Below are 23970 nucleotides of genomic sequence, written 5' to 3'. Positions count from 1 at the left end.
GGATCCCAGAATCCCATTCGAAACTGCACACCTGGGCTTTCCCCCGCGTCTTCGCTCTAAGATTGTCACATTCTTTCCTCGAAAATATGACTTCTACTGAACAATTCACTCGAGGTGGAGGTGGTGTTTTCTCATCGCAGTGCTGTTCTTTTTTTTGGGAATGTATATCGACATCGACCGTTCGCCGACCACATCTAGCGACGCTGGTTGGGCACATTCATCGTGGCTTTCTTTTGCTTCTTGCGTGGTGTGACTGATCTATTCATTTTTGCCGGGCAAGGCAGACTCCGCCACCCACAATGAAAACCATCTATAGAGGAACACATGCAGAATGCAAACACTTGGAATGGCTCTTTCTTATAAAGTCCCGGCTAAATAAATATGGAATAGCCAAAATGCCCACCATAGCGGCAAACTATTTTTCCTTTTTTCTTTATTTGAATTTGTTAGGTGTGACGTATGCATTCAGCCCTTCTCACCTGACTGGACGGCCATGACCTGCAGCTGCAGCCTCTGCGGGGAGAAGCTGGACCACTCCTTGACTGAGGCGGCCAGCCAGTCCAGCAGCCGGCCCATGTGCCGCCGGTACAGCTCCACCGGCGACTCCAAGCCCTGAACGTCAGACAACCTCTGCATACTGTCCAGAGCCTGGGGGCGGGGTGGGGGTGGGTGGGGGTTCCAACAGAAAGGAGGAAAGATGAGAGCGGAGCGGTCAGAGCGCCGGATGCAGCACGTAGAAAAGAGAAACCATCACAGCCGCGGGAAGCTCGCTCGCACTCCATCCAGAGTGCCGCGAAAGTCGTGTGAGAACTTGGGAAGAACAACAGTGTGGCGGCGATGACGGGGGTCCTTCCTCATTAAACTGCAGGGGAACACAAACAGCAGCATCCACACACACACACACACACACACACACACACACACGTCAATGGGCGATTATGCGGTTCCAGGAACGTCTGGCTGTGCCTCTTGAAATACCCCTCCCATAGCTTTATTATTTTCGACTATTTGTCTGGATTTAGTATCAGATTATGGCTGCAATATTTCTACACAGGATCTAAATATTTTCAATTTCCCTCGTAGGAAATCAGAGGAAAATGTAATTCCCATCACACCACCACATATCATTAAAAACGACAACGTCATAGGACTCGTTTAGCCAGCGTGTGGTTTTGTCATCTAAGTATAAAGGAAGGAATCTCTGTCTGTCCATCGATTATCTCGACAGCCTTTCATCTCATCTACTTCACACTTTTAGCGTATTGCTCGGGACCCAAGGACGTACAGGGTTGAATTTGGTGCAACTTGGACACGCAACGCGTGTAATATTAATAAACTTAGAATAAACAAGTGAACAGCGAGCCACTCAGCTCGCGGGGCGTGGCCTGGCGAACAGCAAGCGGCGTGCAGCAATGGGGCAGGGCGGGGGCTTCCGGCGCTGCAACTGAGTCACTTACATCTGCGGTGCAGCCCATTCGGAACCGCCATGTTTTGAACGGTCACTGCACCAGTCTTACAAGAAAGGAAGGAATCTCTATGTACCGTACGTCCTTCGATTGTCTCGACAACAGTTCATCCGGTCTACTTCACACCTGGAGGGTGTATTGCTGGGGACCCAAGGACTTGCGGTGTCAAATTTGGTGCCATTTCGACACGCGACACATGTAATATTAATAAATTGAACGGCGAGCCAGTGGGGGGCGGGGCTTCCTGTGAAAGCACTTGACCCGCTCTGAACAGGCATGTTTGGTGTAGACACGCGACGTGTGGAATATTAATAAACTTTGAATAAACAAGCGAACAGCGAGTTTATCCAAAAGCCCGACTTGGGTGTGTTTTTTTCCCATGAGAAAGAGAGTATTTAACCGCAACTTTCACAAATAGGCCTGTTGTGAACGGGCAGTGCACTCATTCAGATATAAAATGAAAGATCAAACCTCTGGGCTTGGGAAAAGGCCAAAACAGTGACGCTAAAGGATAAGGCGGTGTTTCAAAGATTATAATGTGAATTTGGGGTTAACTTAGAAAATAAACCTGCCCCATTATTGTTCCTTATTTGCAGAATCACACACACACGTACTCGCACGCGCACACGCACACACCCACACACACAAAAGCGTAATGCTGGGAGACCAAGAAGGGGAAATGACCCCGAGGTCACTATATCGTCCTCTTCATCCTCCCTGAGGGACCGACGGGGACAAGCAGTAGACAGTGTCTGAGTCACAGCCCCCCTCCCCCCACCAGAGGACAGTCGGACAACCCTGTGCTGATGGGAAAAAGAAAAGTGACTTTTTCTGGGAAAACAAGTGGCATCCGGGAATGCCCAAGGCCTTTTCTCAGCCCTTCCCTTTCCCTCCCTGCTCTCTCCTTCTCCTTCCCTTTCTTCTTCTTTGTTCTGCCCTCACTCCAGACAGTTGGACACACACGCTCGACCAGATAAACAGCGGTGGCCCCGCGCTGTGGTGCGTGGCGAGACCCGGTGCCAGTCCCTTCCCGCTCCCTCCCTGTCAGCCCGCTGCCTGGCAAGCAGGAAGACAGACAGACAGACAGACAGACAGTTAGACAGACGGCAGGAACTGACACGGTGAGGTTTCGACAGCTCCGCTGGGTTTACACACGGCTGGCATCGCCTGTGCATTTGGGGGCTGACCACAAGATGACTGCCCTGAGGCAGCGCGAACCGAGGCGCTGGCACGGAGCAAACCGCAAAAGCGCTGTGGGGCGGTGGCCACGGCTCGTTGTGTTCTATAACATCAGCGACCTGCACAGCCGCACTTTGAAACCACAGAGGAGTGTTTACAGAGGCCAACATACTGACCGTTTGAAACCAGCGCCTATAAACTGTACGTTTATAGCTCTATAATGTACTGTAATCAAGACAAAATCATAACGGTCATAACGTTTAATTTTCATTACTTTTGATCAATTCAAATTCATTCCTATTTCAGACATATTTGATTGACCTTGAATGAGCAGTACTGGTAAGATGGAACCGTTTCTTTTCACTGCAGATGCTTATGGTAGAATGTATCTAAAATCTTTTTCGTGAATTGAGGCGAATTCAAAAAGTATTAAAGGGGACCTATTAGGGATGCTAATTTAGAATTTATTTTCTGAGCGATAGCCGAGCCTCATTAACCCATCATTACTGTTATCTGACAATATGAAAATATAAGGGCACCGTCCCCCGAATTTTTTTTTTTTTATTGGACTTCACAAATTATAATTATAAATAGGGGGGAATCATAAATATATTTTTATACGGGAGCACAGCTCTCTGTGCGCCCCGATCATGGAGAGCCTTGGAGCCGTTTCGTATTTATGCTCAAACCCCATTGGCTCACAGAACTAGGGGCCTCAGGAGGGAGGCGACGCACACGGAAAAGCACGTCACGAACAGGAGGGATTTTGAAGCTTGTTAGAAGGGAAATAATGCATAATCGGAGTGGTATTTTCAGCAAAAAACTTCAAAAGACATGTTTTCATGTTCTCAGAGACTTATATTAACTTGTTGAAAAGGAGTTTAATATGGTTCCTTTAATGTCGCATTTTCATTCAAAAGGCAGACAGACTCATTGGCCCCACCTGACCAATGACAGACCCCGGAAAAAAGCAGCATGGACGCGGCACACACACTCTGCAACAAACACACCTCATACACCTTGTTTTCTCTTTCTCTCCCCTCTCTCCTCTTTGTCCCTTGCTCACCCACCCACCCCCGCCCCCTTCACCCAGGCCTGGATTTAGAGTTCCACTCCAAAGGTGCTATTTCAGCCTCCCTGGTTAAGTGGGTAATTATAGTGTTGGCCGTGCCCACTTTGAACCCTGGACCGTTTGCATTCCTCGGATAGCATCACAAAACCTGCTTACCTTTCCAATAAAAAAAAGAAAAGAAAAGAAAAAGAGACGGCTTGGGGGAAAAAAAAAAAAAAGAGTTAAAAAGAATAAAAGGGAAGAATGACATGGCTGAGCTGCATTGTGGGTAATACAATTCATGGAGTAGCGTGGAGGTCTTTTCTAAATGGCCTCTCACTGCTCCATGTCCAACATGCCGGACAGTGTGGGTGCAAAGTGTGTTTGCATGTATGTGTGAGAACATATGCATTCGAATGTTAGTGTGAGTGAGTGTGTGTGTGTCTCACCTTGTCGCTGAGCGCCGGCTCGGTGGAGAGGCTCTGGATGGTGACCAGCACCTGCAGCAGCTCGAGGCTCACGGTGCCGCAGTCCGCCTCGCAAAGACTCACCAGCACGTCCACGCAGGCCAACAGCTGCTCCAAATACAGCGTCTAGGGACGGACCGAAATGAGAAAAAATAAGAAAATAAATGATCTCCTTTCACCTTTGTGAATTGTGAATTGTCTTTTGACTGGAACATCACATATTACCATTACTATCTTAATGATAAAATGAGATCCCTCCTCTCTTAAAGCCACATATAATTACATTGTGTTTACCTTATAACAATAAAAGTTTGTAGCTAAAAACCATTGTATATATTATTAGGGGTCCAGCCCTAATAATGCCGTGCTATTTTCGGCCTAAAAGTATCTGGAACATGACAATCGCAGTACGCACGGACATGGTTGAGGTCTCGTTAGAACCGGGATGTTTCAGACGTCTTGAGTTTGATCGATATGTACATTGTGTACATTTCAAGCAGAAATATGTTGCGTCCATATTATGCGCCCTACTTCCACAAACAAGACTAGAGGAACGCTTGTTCATCCAAGATTCAAGATGTTGATTTGTCACATACGTACATATACATACTTATACATACAAGCATACATACACTATATGTAGTGAAATGACATTGCAACGCACCCAGAGATTATGCACAATAAGTACTAAGTGGTCAATAACTAATTGGCACAATAGCTAAATAATTAACTAACTAAACTAAAACGCAGTTCAATTAGTAAATAGAATAAAATAAGAGTAAAAAAAAGGGTAATACACAAAGTAGGAATACAAAATAGAAATAAAATGAATAGACTACTATGGTATAAGCAGATATGTGCTGTAAAGTAGCATGTAAATAAAGTGATGTAGTGTGTGTGGAGATATACAGTACAGTCTACAACAGTACAACATAATACAGTAACACCGAACAGAACAGCAATACAGCGCAGTACGCAGTAACCCAGTACAGTGATACAGTTTGCAGTACAGTATGCTACATAGAGTACAGTAAGGCAGTGGGACCTGTGTATGTGTGTCTCAGTGAGAGCCCCTGGTGAGTTCAGCATTGACAGTCCTTATGGCTTGCGGGAAGAAACTCCGTCTCAGTCTCTCTGTTCTCGCTGTGTGACTGCGGAGGCGTTTGCCCGACCGCAGCAGCAGGAACAGTCCGTTGCTGGGTTGGTGAGGATCCTTCATGATCCTGCAGGCTCTGCTACTACACCTCCTGGTGTATAAGTCCTGCAGGGAGGGGAGGATAGTTCCAGTGGTGCGCTCGGCTGAACGCACCACCTTCTGCAGGGCCCGCCTGTTGTGAGCAGTACAGTTCCCAAACCAGGCAGTGGTGTTGCCTGTCAGGATGCTCTCCACCGCTCCACAGTAGAAGGACTTGAGGATCCTCTCCGAGACCCTGAATTTCTTCAGCTGCCTGAGATGGTAAAGACGCTGCCTCACCTTACTCACCAGTGTCTCTGTGTGATGGTTCCACACAGTGCACCATCCTTTACTCTTATCCCCCGATTGTGTACACAATGTAACCCAATGTTACATTGTGTGTGACCAACAAGATAACCACCCTCGTAGTCATGTTTTTCTCTCCATCTCTTTATTTATTTTTTTATTTTTTTAGGTGACTGTCGCTTCTTTTCGCAGCCACCCGCTTTGGGCTGGCGTCCCAGTGAGCTCATGTTTAGACAAAGGCCTGCGGCTCAGACTCATTTCCATGCCATCACTGGGATCACGGCCTTTTTTATCCTGTTTTTCCATGGCCTGTCATTAGGGCTGGCGGGAGGAGGATGGGCAAATGGCTAGACGCAGGGACCGGAGAGGACTCAGTGCAGAAAAGTCCAGGGGTGAGGGTAGCAGCGGATTTAGCGTCCTACAATCCTCACAACATCCTCACTGTCTCCTCAGCTCGGGAGAGAGAGTGGCGGGAGAGGTGGGAGCGGCCACCAGGGGGAGCACCATCTCTTTGCTGAACCCAACCAGCTTTAAAAGGGGACCAGCTTGAAAGGAGGGAGAAGGAGAACGCTTAAGCCAAATAAATACGACCCAAACCGTTCGTAGGGACTGAACTTGTGGGGGGTGGGGGCGATTAAGGGACTTCCAGCCTGTGAGAACATGAGCAAATGTGTTTATCCTGCAGGAGAGGGAGCCGGGGGGCAGGGGGAGTAATTTACACAAGTTCACACACATACATGGGGCAGTGGATTTCTCTATGCGTCTCGATCCAGAGTGTTTGTTTACAGTGTGTGAGTGTATGTTCCTGAGGCACTCCGAGGCCATAGACGGTTACTCAGCTCCCATGCACTCGCGAACCAGCCAGGGCTTACCCAGAATTCCTCGGCTGAATTACTCACGACGAGCCTCGGGTGGGGGCTTACTCATCCGCTGCGCCAACACGCAAATGTATTACCAGTCACGTAGAAAAAGGGGACGAAGATGTCCTCAACACCGCCAGTTCCCCGGTGTGAAATAGACGCCCCGTTGCCCCCAACACACTCACAGGAGCTCAGAGAAGTGGAAGTGAAGGAGCGTGAAGATGACAGATTAGCAAGTAGGCGTGTATTAGAAACCCAAACACGAGCAGGATTCAGAAAACAACCATTAGGTCTGGTCTGGGGAGCGCTGCAGCGGAAAATGTGGCGTAGGGTAATGATTAGGTGGACACCTGGAGCACGGCGGGATACACCTGGTTTCATTGGCTCGGGCACGCTTCAGGCGCCTTGTTACGCAGTGAGCTCAAGTCTGTCCACTGCGAGAATACCCAAGCACGCGCGCACGCACGCACACGCACACACACACACACACACACACACACACACACACACACACACACACACACACACACACACACACTTTAAAATTAAATACCAAGCTAGGGATTCCTACCCAAAGGGAGAGTTGGGAAGGTGGTGGAGTTTGGCTTGCCCTCTCCTGACAGGTACTGATGTTGCTACGGCGACGGGAAAAACACACAACATCCGCGCAGCATGCGGAGGGGGCTACAACCCCGGCAGCGGTGACAGAGAAAGTGCAGGCAACACAGGCAGGCTCATGGTCGCCGGAGCTGGTCGGCGAGATGAAAGGAGAGGGAGGGAGGGAGGCAGGTAGAGACCCCTCCGCTCCTCCCTGTTCCTCTCCTCCCGGCTACCGCAGGTCACCGTTTAAATGGTGCCTCAGCATGTTCCCCGTTAAGAGCGCCGGCTGTAAATATGCCACTTCACTGTCAGGACCCCCCCCCCCCTCCTATTCTCTTAAAACACTCTCCTGAATACAGTATATACACTCGAGCCCTGCAGATATTTTGAAAAAACCCTTGTTGCCACGGCAACCAACAACCCCGACTGCACTGAGCCGCAACGTGTGACTTTGCAGGACACCCCCTTTACAACGGAAGGCGCAGGTGACACCCGGTTTACAGTGAGCATAACCACTGCCTTTCATTTCCCCATGACATCACTGCCAATTTACACTGACCCCCCACCCGTTCATTTTATTTATTTTTTTTCTTAAAAAGGGTATTTGTCCAACTCGACCCCGAAGCCCGCCCCCTCCCGAACATAAAAGAGCGGAAGAGGCTAAATGAAGCTGAGGCGCCATATATCAAGTTTAAATGCTACGGCTACTTCTCAACTCCCTGTGGTCACCCCTGCCCAAACCACCCCCCATTTACTTTGAAGATTATTTTTATTTTATCCCTACTAAAAAGGGCTGGCTTTCATGTACATGTCATACATGTCCCAGGCAAACTTTCATCTCTCTTTCTGCCCTCCCCTTTCTCTCATAAATGAGTTTGAGCGAGAGATAAAGTTCAGAAGTTGCAATACTTATAAAGAAATAACCCGCAGAGGTGAACAGGGTGGCGTGCATGCATTTTAGGATGTACACATATACGTACGCTGCAGCGACAGTGTCCGCTTAGCGTGTCGACAGCTAATTTAAGTAATAACAAACACGAGGCGGCCATTCCTGTCTGTGGCCGAGTGGCATTCCGGACTGCGTGTGATGAGTGTGAGATACCCGTTGTCAGTGTTACTGGACTAGTGGTACGTGACTGGATGAATCTGTGTGTGTGTGTATGTGTGTGTGTGTGTGTGTGTATGTGTGTGTGTGTGTGTGTGTGTGTGTGTGTGTGTGTGTGTGTGTGTGTGTGTGTGTGTGTGTGTGTGTGCGCGTGCGTGCGCGTGCCTGCGTGCGTGCGTGCGTGCGCAGGTGCTCCTGGCCGCTTATTTGCCTAACCCGCTCCCTGTTTTCCAGGAACGCTGCAGGTGCCTCGGACGAAGGAGCTCCTTAGCGGCGATGGACGGACAGTGAAACAGACAGAGAGGAAGCAGAGGTCTCCCTCCATCTGTTCAGTCCGTCCTCTCTCTCGGGTTGACTGGGTTGGGGGGCGTGGGGGGTTGTGGGGTCTGTTTCCCATCCACATCTATCATCGGCCTTGACCAACATTGCTTTGAAATTTCAGGGATTCTTCAAACAGCGTGTCGGCGTGAAGGGGGTGAGGGAGGGGGTGTGAGCGTTGGTGGTTGACAGGAAAAGCTGCCACTGGAACCTACAGGGGCTATTAAAAAAAAAACTAAAAAAACTAAAAACAACACAACACAAAGGCCGAGCGGCCGTGTCTGTCCGATGGGGTCGGGTCAGGGCAGCCTTGCCGGGGTCGGGTGAAATCAGAGGGCTTCTTTTTTGTTATTATTATCCTGGGGAGGAAATTCCAGCAGTGGAGTCGTTAGGACGGCTGAGTCAGTGGAGCGGGGGTATCAGAAAATAGCTTTCTGCCAGAAACACTGTTATTTTCATACAGAAGAGGGGAAAACGAATTTGGGACGAGGGGTGAGGAAGCAGGAAGCGGCCTGCTCTGGAGTCGACAGTTTTTTGGGTTTTTTTTCCCACACCGACAGACAAACAACCTCCGTAAGTACGGCATAGAGAGAGTCGATCTATTTTTTTGGAGTCGTAAGAGACCACGGGAGGGTGATAAGTGAGAGGGAGGTTTTTTTTTTTTTGAACCAATGTTGAACCAACCATGTTTTTGAAGAAAGATTTGAAAATATTACATTGGAAAAAACCTTTGACAGGGGGCATGGACGTGTCGGCGTTTTTGAGTATCACTTAACTGCAAACCCAATGAACCCAAGGTCGGCTTGGGCGATATCCAAAATTTTATATCGTGATGCTGTCAAATATCGCAATACACGATTGTACCGTCATTGTTGACGGTGGGCGGCAGTGACGGAGAAGTGTTCCCATTACGCACCCTGTTTTTATGGTTTCATTCAATTACAGTAAATACATCTACAATGAAAACACTCTGTTTTTGTTTCCTTTGGAGAGACGGTGAGAGCATCTCAAGTTGCGCGTGGGCGTTGACGTAATGTGTGTGCGAAAAGGATCTCCCGTTCAACAGTCAGTCAGAGTGTACAATAACAGGGAAAAAAACAGACAGAAACTTACAAAATGCACAGGGATAACATTTCAATGGGGAATTATACATTTGTATATAATATATATTTTATATGTGTTAATTGCCCCGTTCCACCAAATAAAATGACTAAAAACTTTGTGGGGATGGGGCACGACTCATAGACTCGTTAAGATTATTTTCTGCGCATAACGCAGAAAGTGTCCCCATTATGCGAGGTACCATACCGTTCTATACACTTTTGCTTCGTTCGATAGGCAGACGTGAAATAGAAGAACCTACTTCTAAAATAAAAACACACTGTTTTGGCGCACCGATCGCAGGCACCCCTTGGCTGCCGCACGCATAGTTAGCGTGCGCATTGTCCGTGCCATCGGAGCCGCAACCCAAGCACGATCCACGCCACGCCTGCCACCATGTTCAAATCCTCCACCTGCTTCCTCGCTGTTGCGCCGCTCCGCGCATACACCCACATACTGTACATCCTCTCTGTGCGCGCAAGTGAATGAGCTCTGTCCGTCGCTCCCCGTGATCTCATGGACGGAGGGACGGGGTTGATATTTCGATACTGTGAACATATTGCATATGGTGGGAAATATCGCAATAGTCAATATTATCTTATATCGGCCCAAGCCTAACCCACGGTGTGGAGACGCCCCCAGAGATACAGGAATCGCAAGCATTATGAGACAGTCTGTACCCATTTCACTACATGACGTCATTTGGCAGACGCTTTTGTCCAAAGCGACTCCATTCACCGATGGACACGGGGATTGAACAGACAACCTTACGACGACGAGAATACCCGCTCTACCTCCTGAGCCAGTGCTCCAGTTCTACTGAAGAATTTCCAAAAATTGCAAAGTACAGAGGCAGAGGAGAAAAGGGGCCTTCAGTTGGACGCCAAGACACTGGTGCAAACAGGAAAAATGAGGCGCCAGACCTTTAACATCTAATGGAACCAATGACGAGAACCTCGTTTTCCCCCAGCACCCCATCTGATGACAGCATTAAAGAAAACTTCTGAATCCCAAACTATCTAGAAGGTTTTTAAAGGTGACCAACACAAATACAAATTTAAAGCCACATTAGCCACATTTAACAGTAATTTGAAAATAAAGTGAACACTGTGGAGTGTAGATGTACACGGAGTTACATTTTTCCAATTCCGTACTCGGTCTTCATCGAACGAATTGCAAAAAAATAAAAAATAGAGAATATTAATAATAATAATTCGCTGCATCTGCTAACCTGCTCGTACTCCTGGCAGACGTAGGGCTGGGCCAGCGTGGTGGCAATCTGCTTCAGGTGAGGTCGGAGCAGGGGTCCCGAGCAGCCCTCCAGCACCGCCGCCAGCACCATGAGGGGCGTCCAGGGACAGGACGAGGAAGAGGAGGTCTCCACATGGTCCAGAAGCAGCTTGAGGAAGACCTCAGGGGAGACGAAGGTCCCCAGCAGCTTGGCGGCCGCCCGGCACTGAGTGGGCGAGAAACAGTGTGGATGGAGAAAGAGTGTGTCAGTGACATTGGGAGGGGGGCGGTCATGAAAGTGGAGGAGGGCGAGAGTTGGGAATTTATAAGGCACCAACAGATCCAGGGTGTCAGAGAGTTAAATGTAATACGTTTTTTAGAGTTTTTTGAGACAAATTTAAGAAATGTAATACTGTATAATATTTACGGTATTTCATACAGAGCAGTGGTAAGTATTTAGTAGAAATAGTGTTTTGAACTAGATGATTCTTTGAGTGTTCAAGTTTCCTTTAGGTCAGACAGCGAGGTAAGTGATGATGGTTTTTACATCAGAATTGGGATTTATATCAGAACTGTTGATTTTGATGCAGAAGAACTTGACTCATTTTGACAAAAATAAATATATGGATATAAATAACTCCAATTGTTGAAATGAAGACCTCATAAATTCAAATTGATGACTATGCCTACAATTACTTTTTGGGCGCATATTTATAAAAACTGCATTTAGGATATTTTAGTGTTGTCTTTCAACAGATGCATCCCTAAGTGCTTGAGACGTGTCCAAAAGACGAGCCTCTGTCTCACTAATCAATGCAGTAAATAGATTTCACCTTTTAAACCAGTGCGACTGCGCAGATGAAGGCTTCAGTGCCCCGTCACCGGGCTTCCCAGAGGAGCAAGTGCAGGACGTGCCCAACTTACAAACTCACGTTTCATCTTAAAGTGCTTCCATTTCACACCTGTAGACTGTAGACTTCCCAAACTCACGTTGGCCACCACCTCCTTCTCTTTGTCGCTGCAGGCCCGGTATAGGGTGGCAAGGAGCACCTGCAGGTGCTGGGTGGAGTGGTCCTCGGCGTGCAGCAGCAGCACTGACAGCAGCTGGGCGGTCTTGACCCTGGTGGGGACCAGCCAGTCCGTCACGTCGTGGCCAACTGCCGGCAAAAGGCGGCCCAGGTTCCTTATCACCAGCTCCCTGCAGCCCAGCCCCGGGCGCTCCACTGGGGGGGAGAGAGAGAGAAGGAGGGAGAGAGATGAGTACGACATAGACGTGTCACCAGTGGAGGGTCTTAAGTAGGCGGAATGTAAAAAATAAATAAATAAATAAAAATTAAATAAAATACTACATATTCAACAAGAGGAAAGAAAACGTGGTTCATTAAATTGAAGAGCTGCAGTAGTGACGGGGGAGCGGGTAAAAAAAAGCCAATTGTAGCCTGATAATCACCCTGAATTTCCATTTCATTTCACTTCATAATTCGGTCTGGAGTTTCTTCCCTCTGAGCCGTTTCCCCGTTTCTGGGCGGGGTCAGCCATTCAGCTTCAACCTAAACCAATCACTAAGTGCATGCCGTCGCTCTCAAGCGACAGTGCTGTTGTTGTAATGCATTAATGGCAATCAAATGTGGTCTTCATATTTTTCCAAGTCCCGCCTACAAGAACGCTGATCGGTGTGATGAAAATGATGGCCTTGTCAAGTAAACATGAAGCTCCCAATGGAAAGTGGGCGGGGCTGGCGATTCAGGGTCTGGAACCAGGCGAAGCCAATTGACCACTTTTATAATAGAATGTACATCATCGACACTACGTAATGTATACGATGAATATACATACAGTGCCTTACTGCCATAACTTTAAATGTGCACTGTAGTAAAGGTATGGTTGAAATAAAATCTTAAAAATCATTTTAAGGAACAACGAACAATTTCTGGGGAGTTTGGAAGTGTTTACGAGGACCGGCCCGCTACGACTTCGAGTCTGAAACCCATTTTCCATCCGCAGCCCCCCCCCCTTTTTTTTTTTTTTTTTACGACCGAGATTTCCTCTACGGGGGACTTGTCACAACAAGTGGAACACATTCTCAAATAGCCTTCCACAGTCCACACCCTGCCAGACCCAGCCTCGTTCTCCAGCGAGGGGACTAATGAGAGGGGAAGAGGGGAAAAGGACAATAAATCAGCGGAAAACACTCGGGGACAAGACAAAACAAGCCCCTTTTGGGTCATCCCTCAATGTCTGACAGTGACCTCTTCACACTGGGAGGCCCGGCAGAGTTATGACTGACTGACGGTGAAGGGAGAGAGTATGATGGAGAGAGAGAGAGCGAGCGAGAGAGAGAGATAGATAACAGTCTGGTTCTTTCTTCTCTGTCCCTGGTCATGGCCCTTGTTCTCCAGTCGTGTCGCGTCGCCGTCACCGTCCCCGTCCCCGATTTGGCTCGAGGGGCTGCAGTGTAAACTTAAAAAACGGAAATGGAGGAGGTTTGGTCTGAGTCCCGGGGACCTTGTTGTGTCTCTGTGGTGACCGTGGTCAGGTCTAATCCCGTTCAAGGCCCTGGGGCGTGTTCCCCCTGCTGTCTGATTTTGTACCTGACGCTGTCCCTGCAGGCCAAGCGTTGGCCTATACTCACCGTCATTTGGCATGTTCCATGTTAAAACCTTTAAATTGTGAGCCTGTGTGTGTGTGTGTGTGTGTGTGTGTGTGTGTGTGTGTGTGTGTGTGTGTGTGTGTGTGTGTGTGTGTGTGTGTGTGTGTGTGCGTGTGTAGTAGCGAGTGCTCGGTCAGGACGTTTCTACACACACACCTACTTTCACCATCTGCACTGTGCGGTGTAAATGAGCTTTGAATCCCCACCACACCCTGTACAGTATGTGCAGATTTTAGTTTCTATACATATTCATGCCAACTTGTGCAATTTCCAATTTTTGTCATGATGTGAATTATTAATAGAGAGGGTTATTGTAAATTGTTTTGGTTTATTGTATATTGCAAATGTATTCTTATTCATTTATTTGCATTTGCATTCTTTTTTATTGTTTATTATTGATTTGTAGGTTTATGGTATATTGCCAATTTCTTCTTGGTTATTGTTTATTTTGGGATTCTTTTTCTTGTTTTTAGGCGTATTGTAAATTCTGAGTTTTACTTTATATTACCATTGCTCTAATAGGTTTAGTGCACACTGCCAATTTTATTCTATTACTTTATTATAATTGCCAATTGTTTTGATGTGAGTTGCTATCTATCTATCTATCTAATAACGTGATGGGACCTGGGTTACAAATAATCCCGAGTTTAGAAGTAAAAAACATGCTGGCCTCAAGGAGAGCGTGATATTATCTGACAGGAAAGTCTTTAGGATAATCTGTTGTTGGAAGAAAAATAAATAACTAAAACAATGAACAGACTGAGCCAAAAGTAGCACCCAGGATTTTCCCGCTCTATCTAATTGGTCAGGAATACTCCGGGTCTCAGGTAAGAGTAGAACTCTGTCACAAGGTGTTTACTGTAGAAGTAGATAGATGGAACAGGGTGTTTGCCAGGATGTTGACAGCTACAGAAATGATTACAGCCACGGAGACAGACAGGCGCTATTCATCCTTCACCCGGACTCGGGCAGGTTTCTTCCTCATTACTGTATGACAAATGGTATTAATGGCTACTAATAGGAGCTTAGGGAGGCAACAGGCATTACTCTGTCTCTCAACAGCGATTACCCTGCCCTGCAGTTTCTCAGCTGTGTGTGTGTGTGTGCGTGTGTGTGTGCACACGCAAGGGCAAAAGTTGTTGTGCCTTCAGAGCCACCCGTACTGTGTTTTACATGCTTTACATGTTCTTCAAAAACATATAATATAAATAAACATAGCTAGCCTGTGCACTATTCTGTATACACATTGTAGATATGTACGATTGATATGTGGACATGTATTTACGCCTTTGCATGGTATGATTAGTACCTTGGGTTTGCGCAGTCTAGTATAGCAACTAGACCATATTATTATGGAGCATGGCGCAAAATAACGACAAAATTAACAGTGACTTGTTAATGCAGAGAGAGATTGCAAAATGGAGTGTGGTGGCTACTCTGCATTACATTTTGAACCAAACTAAATAATACAAACTGACAACTACTAGGAGGTAGGGCAATATGGACCAAAAATCAAATCTCTGCATTTTTAGGCTGAATGGCGATACACAATATATATCAGTATTTTCTACGAAGTGGGCTAAATGTTCAGTTGTAAGCCAAAGCAACATGTGAGATGTCACAAGCACTTTTAGTAAAATAGACTGTGATCAAAATAAAATACAAAGACTGGGTTTCCTTTCCTGTTTGAAAATATACACAATTGAATCTTTCAAAATTAAAATATTCCATTCGTGAAGTGAACTTTACATCGACTCTCATAATAGCAGAATGAGCCGATACTGAAACGAAGTTAGTCAATTCTAGCACGAGCAAAATTGCCAAAATATAATATCACAAAATGTATGAATGAATACCTCGATAATGATAATTTAACGATATGTCTCGGACAACTATTGGTGATTTTATGAGATTCACGCGCCAGAAAAACTTGAAAAACAATGATTAATAATGTGGATATTCTAACCAAACAGGCAGAGGCATTGATGAGAACAGATAGAAAATTGCATTACTTTACTGTAATGCAGCCTTAAAAACATTTAACTATATGTCGATATTCCGATAACAAAGATCCCAGACAATATCTTGTGTCATATCGCGATAACAATATTATATCTATATATCTGCCAGCCCTATTAGGAGGTAACTCACTTAAACTGGTAGTTGAGAACGGAAAGGAGCACGATTGATTTTTTTTTTAGCCGTAAACATGGAAGACAAACGTGTGAAAGGATGTAAAACCGGTGAGGAGAGTCGTCTGATTCTGTTGCTTATTCATCTACAAGGAGTACGGGGCCAAAGCTAACTTCAGTAGGTGCCTCCCTGCATCTGACCTGCTTGAAAAAAGTAATAGAAATGGATTAAATGGAGAAGGAGTGGCAATTGGGATACAAATACTGACAAAGCCCCAAGCAGGCCATCTCCCTTGGACATTGACAATTATGAAGTATAAATGACAGCACTGAGCGCTTTTAAAGTGTATTTGGTAAATAGAGATCCATTTGACAAAAAGCAGCTTAATGGGTTTTCATCTCTGGGATCAAGGAGTAAAATTAAGGATACTTCTTACAGTGAAAAAAAAAAATCCTGTCTCTAAATTCAGGCCCCCAGATTAGAGAGGAAGGTGGGAGGGTGTTTGGCGTGACTGACCTCCTGCTGGGTAGAGGGGAGGTGGAGTGAGCAGGAAGTCCATCTTGTCCTTGAGGTCGTCCTCATTCTCCTTCTCCCACTGGGCGCCCGCCTGCCTCCACAGCTCAGCAGCCTGGAGTCTGGAGGATTGAATTATTAACTCTGTCATATCACCTCATTATGAGCCTTTTGAGTTGTTGTGGGACTCAACAACAGAATGGGCAAGACGCGTGATCTAATTCCACTTAAAATCACACACACACACACACTCACTCACTCACTCACTCACTCACTCACTCACTCACTCACTCACTCACTCACTCACTCACTCACTCACTCACTCACTCACTCACTCACACACACACACACACACACACACACACACACACACACACACACACACACACACACACACACACACACACACACGTGTTGCAAGATCAAAATTGCAAGGCGGTCAGGTTGATCATCAGAACAAGCTCAAGTTTTAAACTGAACGTGAGAACTTTTGGTAACTAAAAGGTTTGACAATTTTTGAGATTCGGTTCTTGATGTGTCACTCAGTAAAAAAAATAATGCAACGTGTACATCCGTCACATTCAATACAGTTCAACATATCTATGGGTTTGTGACATTTTTAGTGGTAAAGAAGACAATGGTACGCCACTGTTTATGATATTGCTGTTATAAACATGCCATGTCATCCTTTTCATTACCAAGCAGTCAAATCTGTTTGTACCTTATTTCGGGGACCTCGTCAATGACACTGCTCAGCAGAAGAGGAAGGAGTTTGTGGAAATAAGAGTATCTGTCCCTCAAGTGTAGCAACCAGCCACCGACCACTGTGCTCACAGCTCTTCTCACCTGCACCGAAGGAAGGACAGATGGTGGATGTTTAACTCAGAAGGCAACGGTGACACAAGTAGCACTGCTTGCATTTTTTTTTTTTTTTATCTTTGCTCAACATGTGACATATTGTGTGCGACGACAGGGTGTAGGCTCTCGCGTTTCGATTTTCTGTCCTGTAGCCGTACCTGTGGCGAGTCGTCGAATAGCCTCTGCGCCATGTGAGAAAGCACATCGTCGACGTTTTTGCCCGTCCCGTGCTGGATGACGGCTCCAGTGGCTTCGATGGCGGACACGCGCACGCGGGAATGCTGATGCGATATGGTCTTCATCAGGGGGTTCACCAGGCTCTCCGCCTGCATGTGGAAGTGCTCTGAGAGAGAGAGGCGGATGTTAAACACACAGGTTCAGATGTATGCACTTTCTAAAACTCGGTGAAAAACGAGGATGACGAACTTAACCTGAATGTTGCGTTATGGTCAGATTTACAATATTTTGCTCATGTAGATATGCTGACTTTTATCTGATCGTCGTAAGGACTTCATGACAACCTCCACACTGGATGTCAGAACATACAAAATATACTGTGGTGCTCGAGAGTTTGTGAACCTTTTACAATTTTCTGATATTCTGCATAAATGTTTTTGGTGCTATTTGTTGAATTCCCTTTATCTATTTGTATTACTGTGATGAACATCCGAGCACATTTTAGCTGAAATTTATGCAGAAAGGGAATTCTTCAGGGTTTCACAGACTTTCAAGCACCACTGTATCGTGTGACAATGATAAATAAACTTGGTCAAGGGCGGAAGACAGAATGCGGTCTTAATATTTTATGGTTATCAATAAAGAGTTGTAAAGGGCGAACCCAAAATGGGCGATTACAAAAGTAAAGACAAGTCATGGCCGCGTGTCCCGGTAACCATGGCAACAAGTGTCCCAAACAAACCTCCCTACTCCACCAACCTGGCACACACTTTGCAAAGCTCAAGGTGCATTTGCAGCTTTCCCTCTTGACGTCCGGGAAGGGGTCGACGACGGTTCTCTGTAGGATCCTGATCACGTCGTCCACATAAGGCGCTAGCCGCTTCCCACACACCTCCACGGTGAGAGACAGCGTCTCCACCGCACACAGCCGGAGCTCCTCCGCGGGCTCCAGGATCTCCGTCCCCCCGAACCGCTGCGCCAGGCACGGCATGAGGTAAACGAGAGACTCCTCCGGCCGGGGGACGCAGCGGACGAACTCCGCCAGCGTCAGGAGGGCGGTTTCCCGGCACCTCTCCATCGGGTCCGACAGGCACTTGAGGAGAGGCTTGAGGAGCGACGGGAAGACCCCCTGCAGCACGTGGCTGGGGAGTCCTTTATCCACGGTCTCCTTCTTAATCGCCTCCAGCGCCCGCTTCCTCGTCGCCTTGCTGTCCTCGTTTAGACAATTCAGATGTCGAGACAGTCCGCTCAAAACCTCGGCCGCCGCGTGCTCCCCGTCTCCAGCCGCCATGTTCGGTGTTGTCATTGGGAACTGGGCGCTGGACGACGATTGCGTGGCTGGCGCGACGCGGTGACGTCGGCTGCGTCAAACCAACGCCGGCGCACCGGAAACGGTGTGAAAGGGTTTCAGCGCCGTGCCCGGGGGGGGGGGGATCCGCCGCGCTCAGGGTTGAGGTAGAACAATGAATGTTATACACGGAAAGCTAGAAAAACAGCTGGACAATTCATAGTGAGATGGTAAAAATGTGCTGGCCTGTATGTGTATGTATGTGTCTCCCTCTTCTCATTTTGCTGATTTGTCGTTACTGGGGGAAGTTTTATAGGAGCAGAGTTTGACGTCACAAAGACATTTTTGTATTTCTTCCATATAATGTTTTTGTGGCTTATGTGAAGCACTTTGAATTGTCTTTGTGAAATACAAATACACTTGCCTTGCATATATATATATATATATATATATATATATATATATATATATATATATATATATATATCAGCGAGAACAGTGTAGTGGAGGGTGGTAATGTAGCAGTACAAGATGGAAGGTAGCTTATATGCTTCAGTTTATTATGGCTTGCACTGCCCTCATACGGTTTGCCTTCAGTGAAACCAATACCATATACTCATTCGACAAGACACGTATATGTAAGATATCGATGGAGATGGCGTGTGAATGTATGCATTTGTTTTCTAATAATAAATAGGTGTACTCAACATCGGATGATCAAAATGAAAACAAGACTTCTTAAAGGTTTTTATTGTGCACATGTGGGATGGAAGAAAGCCCTCAAGCTCAACAAGACTCTGTCCGCCCATCACTAGCTGTTACTACCGGTAATTTGACGAGTAAACGCTGCTTTACTTCACCTGCTCGTTAACATTAAAAAAACTGACGAACATGATTACTAACCTGATACTAGATAATGTATGATAATTTACGATAATGTCGGGATTTATGTATAGATTGTTCAGTCTTTTTTATGCTAATTGTCTTTACAACAATGCACCAATCCTTACCAAGACATATTCCTTCTAAGGGGACTCTTAAGGGGAAGGGGAGTAAGGCCAGGACTATCGAAGCCGGGTACAAACTGTTCTGCCATGGAGTGGCTGGCAGGAGAAATGGGGTAGGGATAGTCTTGAAGGAAGAATATGTCAAGAGTGTTTTGGAGGTGACAAGAGTGATGGACAGAGTGATGAGCATGAAGCTGGAAATTGATGGGTTGATAATGAATGTGGTCAGTGCATATGCTCCCCAAGTTGGGTGTGGGATGGAAGAGAAAGAAGAGTTCTTTGGTGAGTTGGATGTAGTGGTGGAAAGCGTCCCCAAGGGTGAGAGAGTGGTCGTCGGAGCAGACCTCATTGGGCATGTTGGCGAAGGGATCAGAGACATAGGTGACGAGAAGGTGATGGGTAGGTATGGTGTCAAGGAGAGGAATGTGGAAGGACAGATGGTGGTGGATTTCACCAAAAGGATGGAATTTGGCTGCTGTGAATACGTATTTCAAGAAGAGGGAGGAACACAGGGTGACATACAAGAGTGGAGGAAGGTGCACACAGGTGGACTACAGCTTATGCAGGAGGTACAATCTGAAAGAGATTAGTGACTGCAAAGTGGTGGTTGGGTAGTGTGTTGCTAGGCAGCATCGGATGGTGGTCTGTAGGATGACTCTGGAGGCCAAGAAGAGGGAGAGACTGAAAGTAGAGCCAAAGATAAAATGGTGTAAGTTGAAAAAGGAGGAGTATTGCATGCAATTTAGGGGAAAGGTAAGGCAGGTGGGAATGAACGGTTACCAGATGACTGGGAAACCACTGCAGAAGTAGCGAGGGAGACGGCCAAGAAGGTACTCGGTGTATCAAGCGGGAAGAGGAAGGAAGACAAGGACTCTTAGTGGTGGAATGAGGAAGTACAGGAGAGCATAGAGCAGAAGAGGTTGGCGAAGAAGAAATGGAATAGTCAGAGAGATGAAGAAAGTAGACAGGAATACAAGCTGATGCGGCGCAAGGCGAAGAGAGAAGTGGCAAAGGCAAAGGAAAAGGCATAAGACAAGTTGTATGAGAGGTTGGACAGTAAGGAAGGAGAAAAGGTCTTGTACTGATTGGCAAGACAAAGGGACCAAGGTGGGAAGGATGCACAGCAGGTTAGGGTGATGAAGGATAATGATGGGAATGTGCTGACTAGTGAGGAGAGTGTGTTGAGAAGGTGGAAGGAGTACTTTGAGGAGTTGATGAATGAAGAAAATGAGAGGGAGAGAAGAGTGGATGATGTGGGGATAGTGGATCAAGAAGTGCAGCAAATTAGCAAGGATGAGGTGAGAACAGCATTAAAGAAGATGAGAGTGGAAAGGCAGTTGGCCCAGATGACATACCTAGGGAAGCACGTAAATGTTTAGGTGAGATGGCCGTGGTGTTCCTAACGAGGCCGTTTAACACCATCCTGGAAAGGGAGAGGATGCCGGTGGAGTGGCGAAGAAGTCTACTCGTACCCATCTTCAAGAATAAGGGATTCAAGATTCAAGATTCAAGATTTTTTATTTGTCACATACATATACATACTTCCATACATATATGCAGTGAAATGTAATGCAACGCACCCGGTGATAGCACACAAGACGTACAGAGTAGAAGTCCCGGCATGTCACAAAGCTTCAAATGGCTCGGATTTTGCTCTCGGTTCGCTGGCCCAGTTCCTATTGCAGGGGTCGCAACCTTCAGCATTAAAAGAGACATTTGGGCGTGATTCCCACCAAATTAAACCCACCTGGAGCCGCAAAACCTATTTGACCGCTATAATGAAGATAACACCAGATATACAGTATAGTTGTATTACTTATGCTATGTACTGTATATAAGAACTGTAGTTTGTTGCATTTATGAAATAAAAGAACTACAAACTGATAAAGACTGTCATTTTTTTTCTGTGTTTGACACAGAAAAACACTAAATTATTTTGAACTCCAAAAAAAAGAATACTGACATGTATCATTTTTCTTTGAAATAAAATACAAAATGCAGGTCCTTCACTTATTTGTGGATTTGAAAAAAAGAAATATTCACTTTAATTATAAGGGGCAAAAAAAATTTCGTTTATGTTTTATCACGACTTAAGTCTATTTCAGTGTGCCGTCATCCGCCACTATTTCCTCAGTCGCGTGCCACAGTCAACCGTCGACCTGAATATGAAACAACTACATCAGTTCAGGGTCCGATATAAATATCTATATTTGCAAAATTAATAGCTTGTTTCTCTCACCTGCTTAATGCGATTTCTGCCCCTGAACTTCACTGCAGAGCTTCTCTATATCCGGGCCGTATGATGTAACTTTGAGCTTCACTGTGGAGCCGCGGGTTGCCGACCCCTGTCCGAGGGCAACAGACCGAAAGCAAGACCAAAAAGTATTTAAATGTATACAGTGGTTAAATAAATGCATTAAAGATTCCGGTTCATCATTGCAAAAAGTGCATTTGTTTTCAACATCTAAAAAAATATATAGATTTGTTGAGATATATATTGTGTAAAATGTTGATGTGTACTTCCTTAATCTTATTGGTAATACAGAATTTAAACAGTACTGTAATAGCCATGCCCTTTGCCAATCAGTACCTATACAATTGTTGTCCCAATAAACTTTTCCTTTAGGAGTAATTCTCCTGTGTTACGTGTATGTTTATTGTGGTATTTAGATATTCCTAATACCATTTATCATCCAAAGGGGTTCTCTCCCTCACTGCTTCTTGAAATTGAAGATGGGATTTTTATTCGATGGGATAGAGCGTCTGGAACGGCTTTGATTGCATCATTGCGTCACAGCTCTGCTTGTGGCAGGAAAGGGGCTTCACGTGGAGGAATCGCTCTCAATGGAACGTTTTGACGCGCGGGCCTCAAGAGCGCTCCTCCTGCGGTCGGCGTGACGTCATCCGGACCGACGCAGGGAGGAAGACGCAGCGTCAGCGGCGGCAGCAGCAGCAGCAGCAGCAGCAGCAGCATCATCCTCCCGGTTAGAGGAGCTGTACCTCTGCGTCCCCGCCACAAGGACCTACTGAGCATCCTCCCCAAATAACGGTGAGTACAGCCAAAAGGCGGGAGGGCGGAGGGGGGGGGATACATCTCATTTCGAAGACGGGTTAGAGGACACGCCTTCGTTTGGGTTAAACAATATTAGACAAAAAGAAATCCGCCGCTTTCGTGAGAAAACCGCCGGGGTGTCACTATCGAGGTTGCGACGAGCTAGCCGCGTTAGCCTAGCGCTCTGTCGAACGCGTCGGAACAGGTGCTGAGTTTTATAACGTGCCGCCGCGTAGGAATAAAAAGGAAACGCTGTGTCTCGGTGCTTTTACTGTCGTTAAGGGTGGAATGCGCTGCACTGGACGAGTACGGCGTCCCGGTTCCATTTCACGTCAATGTAATATGCAGGAAACCGATCATACTAAAGATGTTCTTCCCGTTGAGGAAGTACAGGTGTAGGTGACGTCAGCCGTGCGTTATGATACATCATATTATACGAAAACAAGCTATGCACAAATTTAGGATGTATTTTTATTTTATGTCATTGTTGTTTTTTTAATTTTATTTATTTATTGCATATTGCCATTCTAATTTCCCTCCTAGGATAAATTAAGTATCTATCTATCTACCCATCCACTCATCCACCCATCTGTGTCTGTCTATCTGTCTATCTATTGATCTAACAATTACTGTTTGTAAGTGTTTGTGGCAAGTGGTATTTACCAGTAGTGGGAAGTAAAGAACGACAAGAACCTCGACTAGAAGTACATTTCTTTAATTACTAGTATATTACGCCACCACATTTCAAAGCACATCTATATTTTTTGCTTGACTACATTTCTAACATAGTCACGTTACTTATTTATTTTTACTTTTACCGAATAATAAAATGCGGGTGTAAATTTCTTTGCCTGCATCTGTACATCTTTTTTTGTAAACAATCAGGATATGCATGCACTTCACCCATCTGCAGAAAAAAACAGTGCAATCTGCATTTTCTTCGCCGTAATATAGGCTCTGTTATACAGTATCGGGACACTGGATATGACAGGTACTTTTAATGCGTTAAGTACATTTAAGGGTAAGTACTTAATATACACTTTTATTTAAGTAGAAATGCTGATGTGGTACTCACTTTTACAAAAGTCATTTTTGTCAGGGTATACATTTATTTAAGTAAAAGGTCTGGGTACTTCTTCCACCACTGGTGTTTGCAGGCGTGTCCTGGAACTTGCTTTGGAGAATAAAAAAATGCTTAAGTTCGCAAGGAAGGAACCTCTAAGAAGTCACCACTCACACCTGTCACTTCACCTCCATGCCATCCCTTACTCCTCTACTGTCATGTTGCTCTTGTCTTTTGATCCTCCCATCTCTTTCCTTGCCGTCTTCCCTGCTTCTCATCTGCCTCTCTGCTCTCCCATTCCGTCTATTCGCCCTCGCCCTCCCCTCCCCTCCTCTTATTGCCACCCCCACTTTTTTTGCAATAGAGATAAAA

The 23970-nt window shown here is 46.0% G+C and overlaps 1 protein-coding gene across 2 annotated transcripts in view; it reads right to left on the bottom strand.

Moving 5' to 3' along the window:
• The window catches only part of dnaaf5 (dynein axonemal assembly factor 5), a gene marked incomplete at its 5' end in the record, with an annotated part of 33103 nt that extends 14609 nt beyond the window's left edge, over window positions 1–18494 (bottom strand). For both annotated transcript variants that reach the window (XM_080010205.1, XM_080010206.1), the window contains 8 exons: window positions 480–648; window positions 4146–4289; window positions 10859–11083; window positions 11848–12080; window positions 16157–16275; window positions 16875–16999; window positions 17170–17354; window positions 17948–18494. In XM_080010205.1, coding sequence (XP_079866331.1) covers window positions 480–648; window positions 4146–4289; window positions 10859–11083; window positions 11848–12080; window positions 16157–16275; window positions 16875–16999; window positions 17170–17354; window positions 17948–18494 — 1747 coding nt within the window. The remainder of the gene's footprint in view (window positions 1–479; window positions 649–4145; window positions 4290–10858; window positions 11084–11847; window positions 12081–16156; window positions 16276–16874; window positions 17000–17169; window positions 17355–17947) is intronic.
• Between the last annotated feature and the right edge of the window lie 5476 nt (window positions 18495–23970).

The sequence above is a fragment of the Zeus faber genome, assembly GCF_960531495.2.
Source record: "Zeus faber genome assembly, chromosome: 11".
Lineage (NCBI taxonomy): Eukaryota > Metazoa > Chordata > Actinopteri > Zeiformes > Zeidae > Zeus > Zeus faber.
The sequence above is the reverse complement of the archived record's forward strand: the minus strand, read 5'-3'. Positions and strand labels throughout refer to the sequence as shown.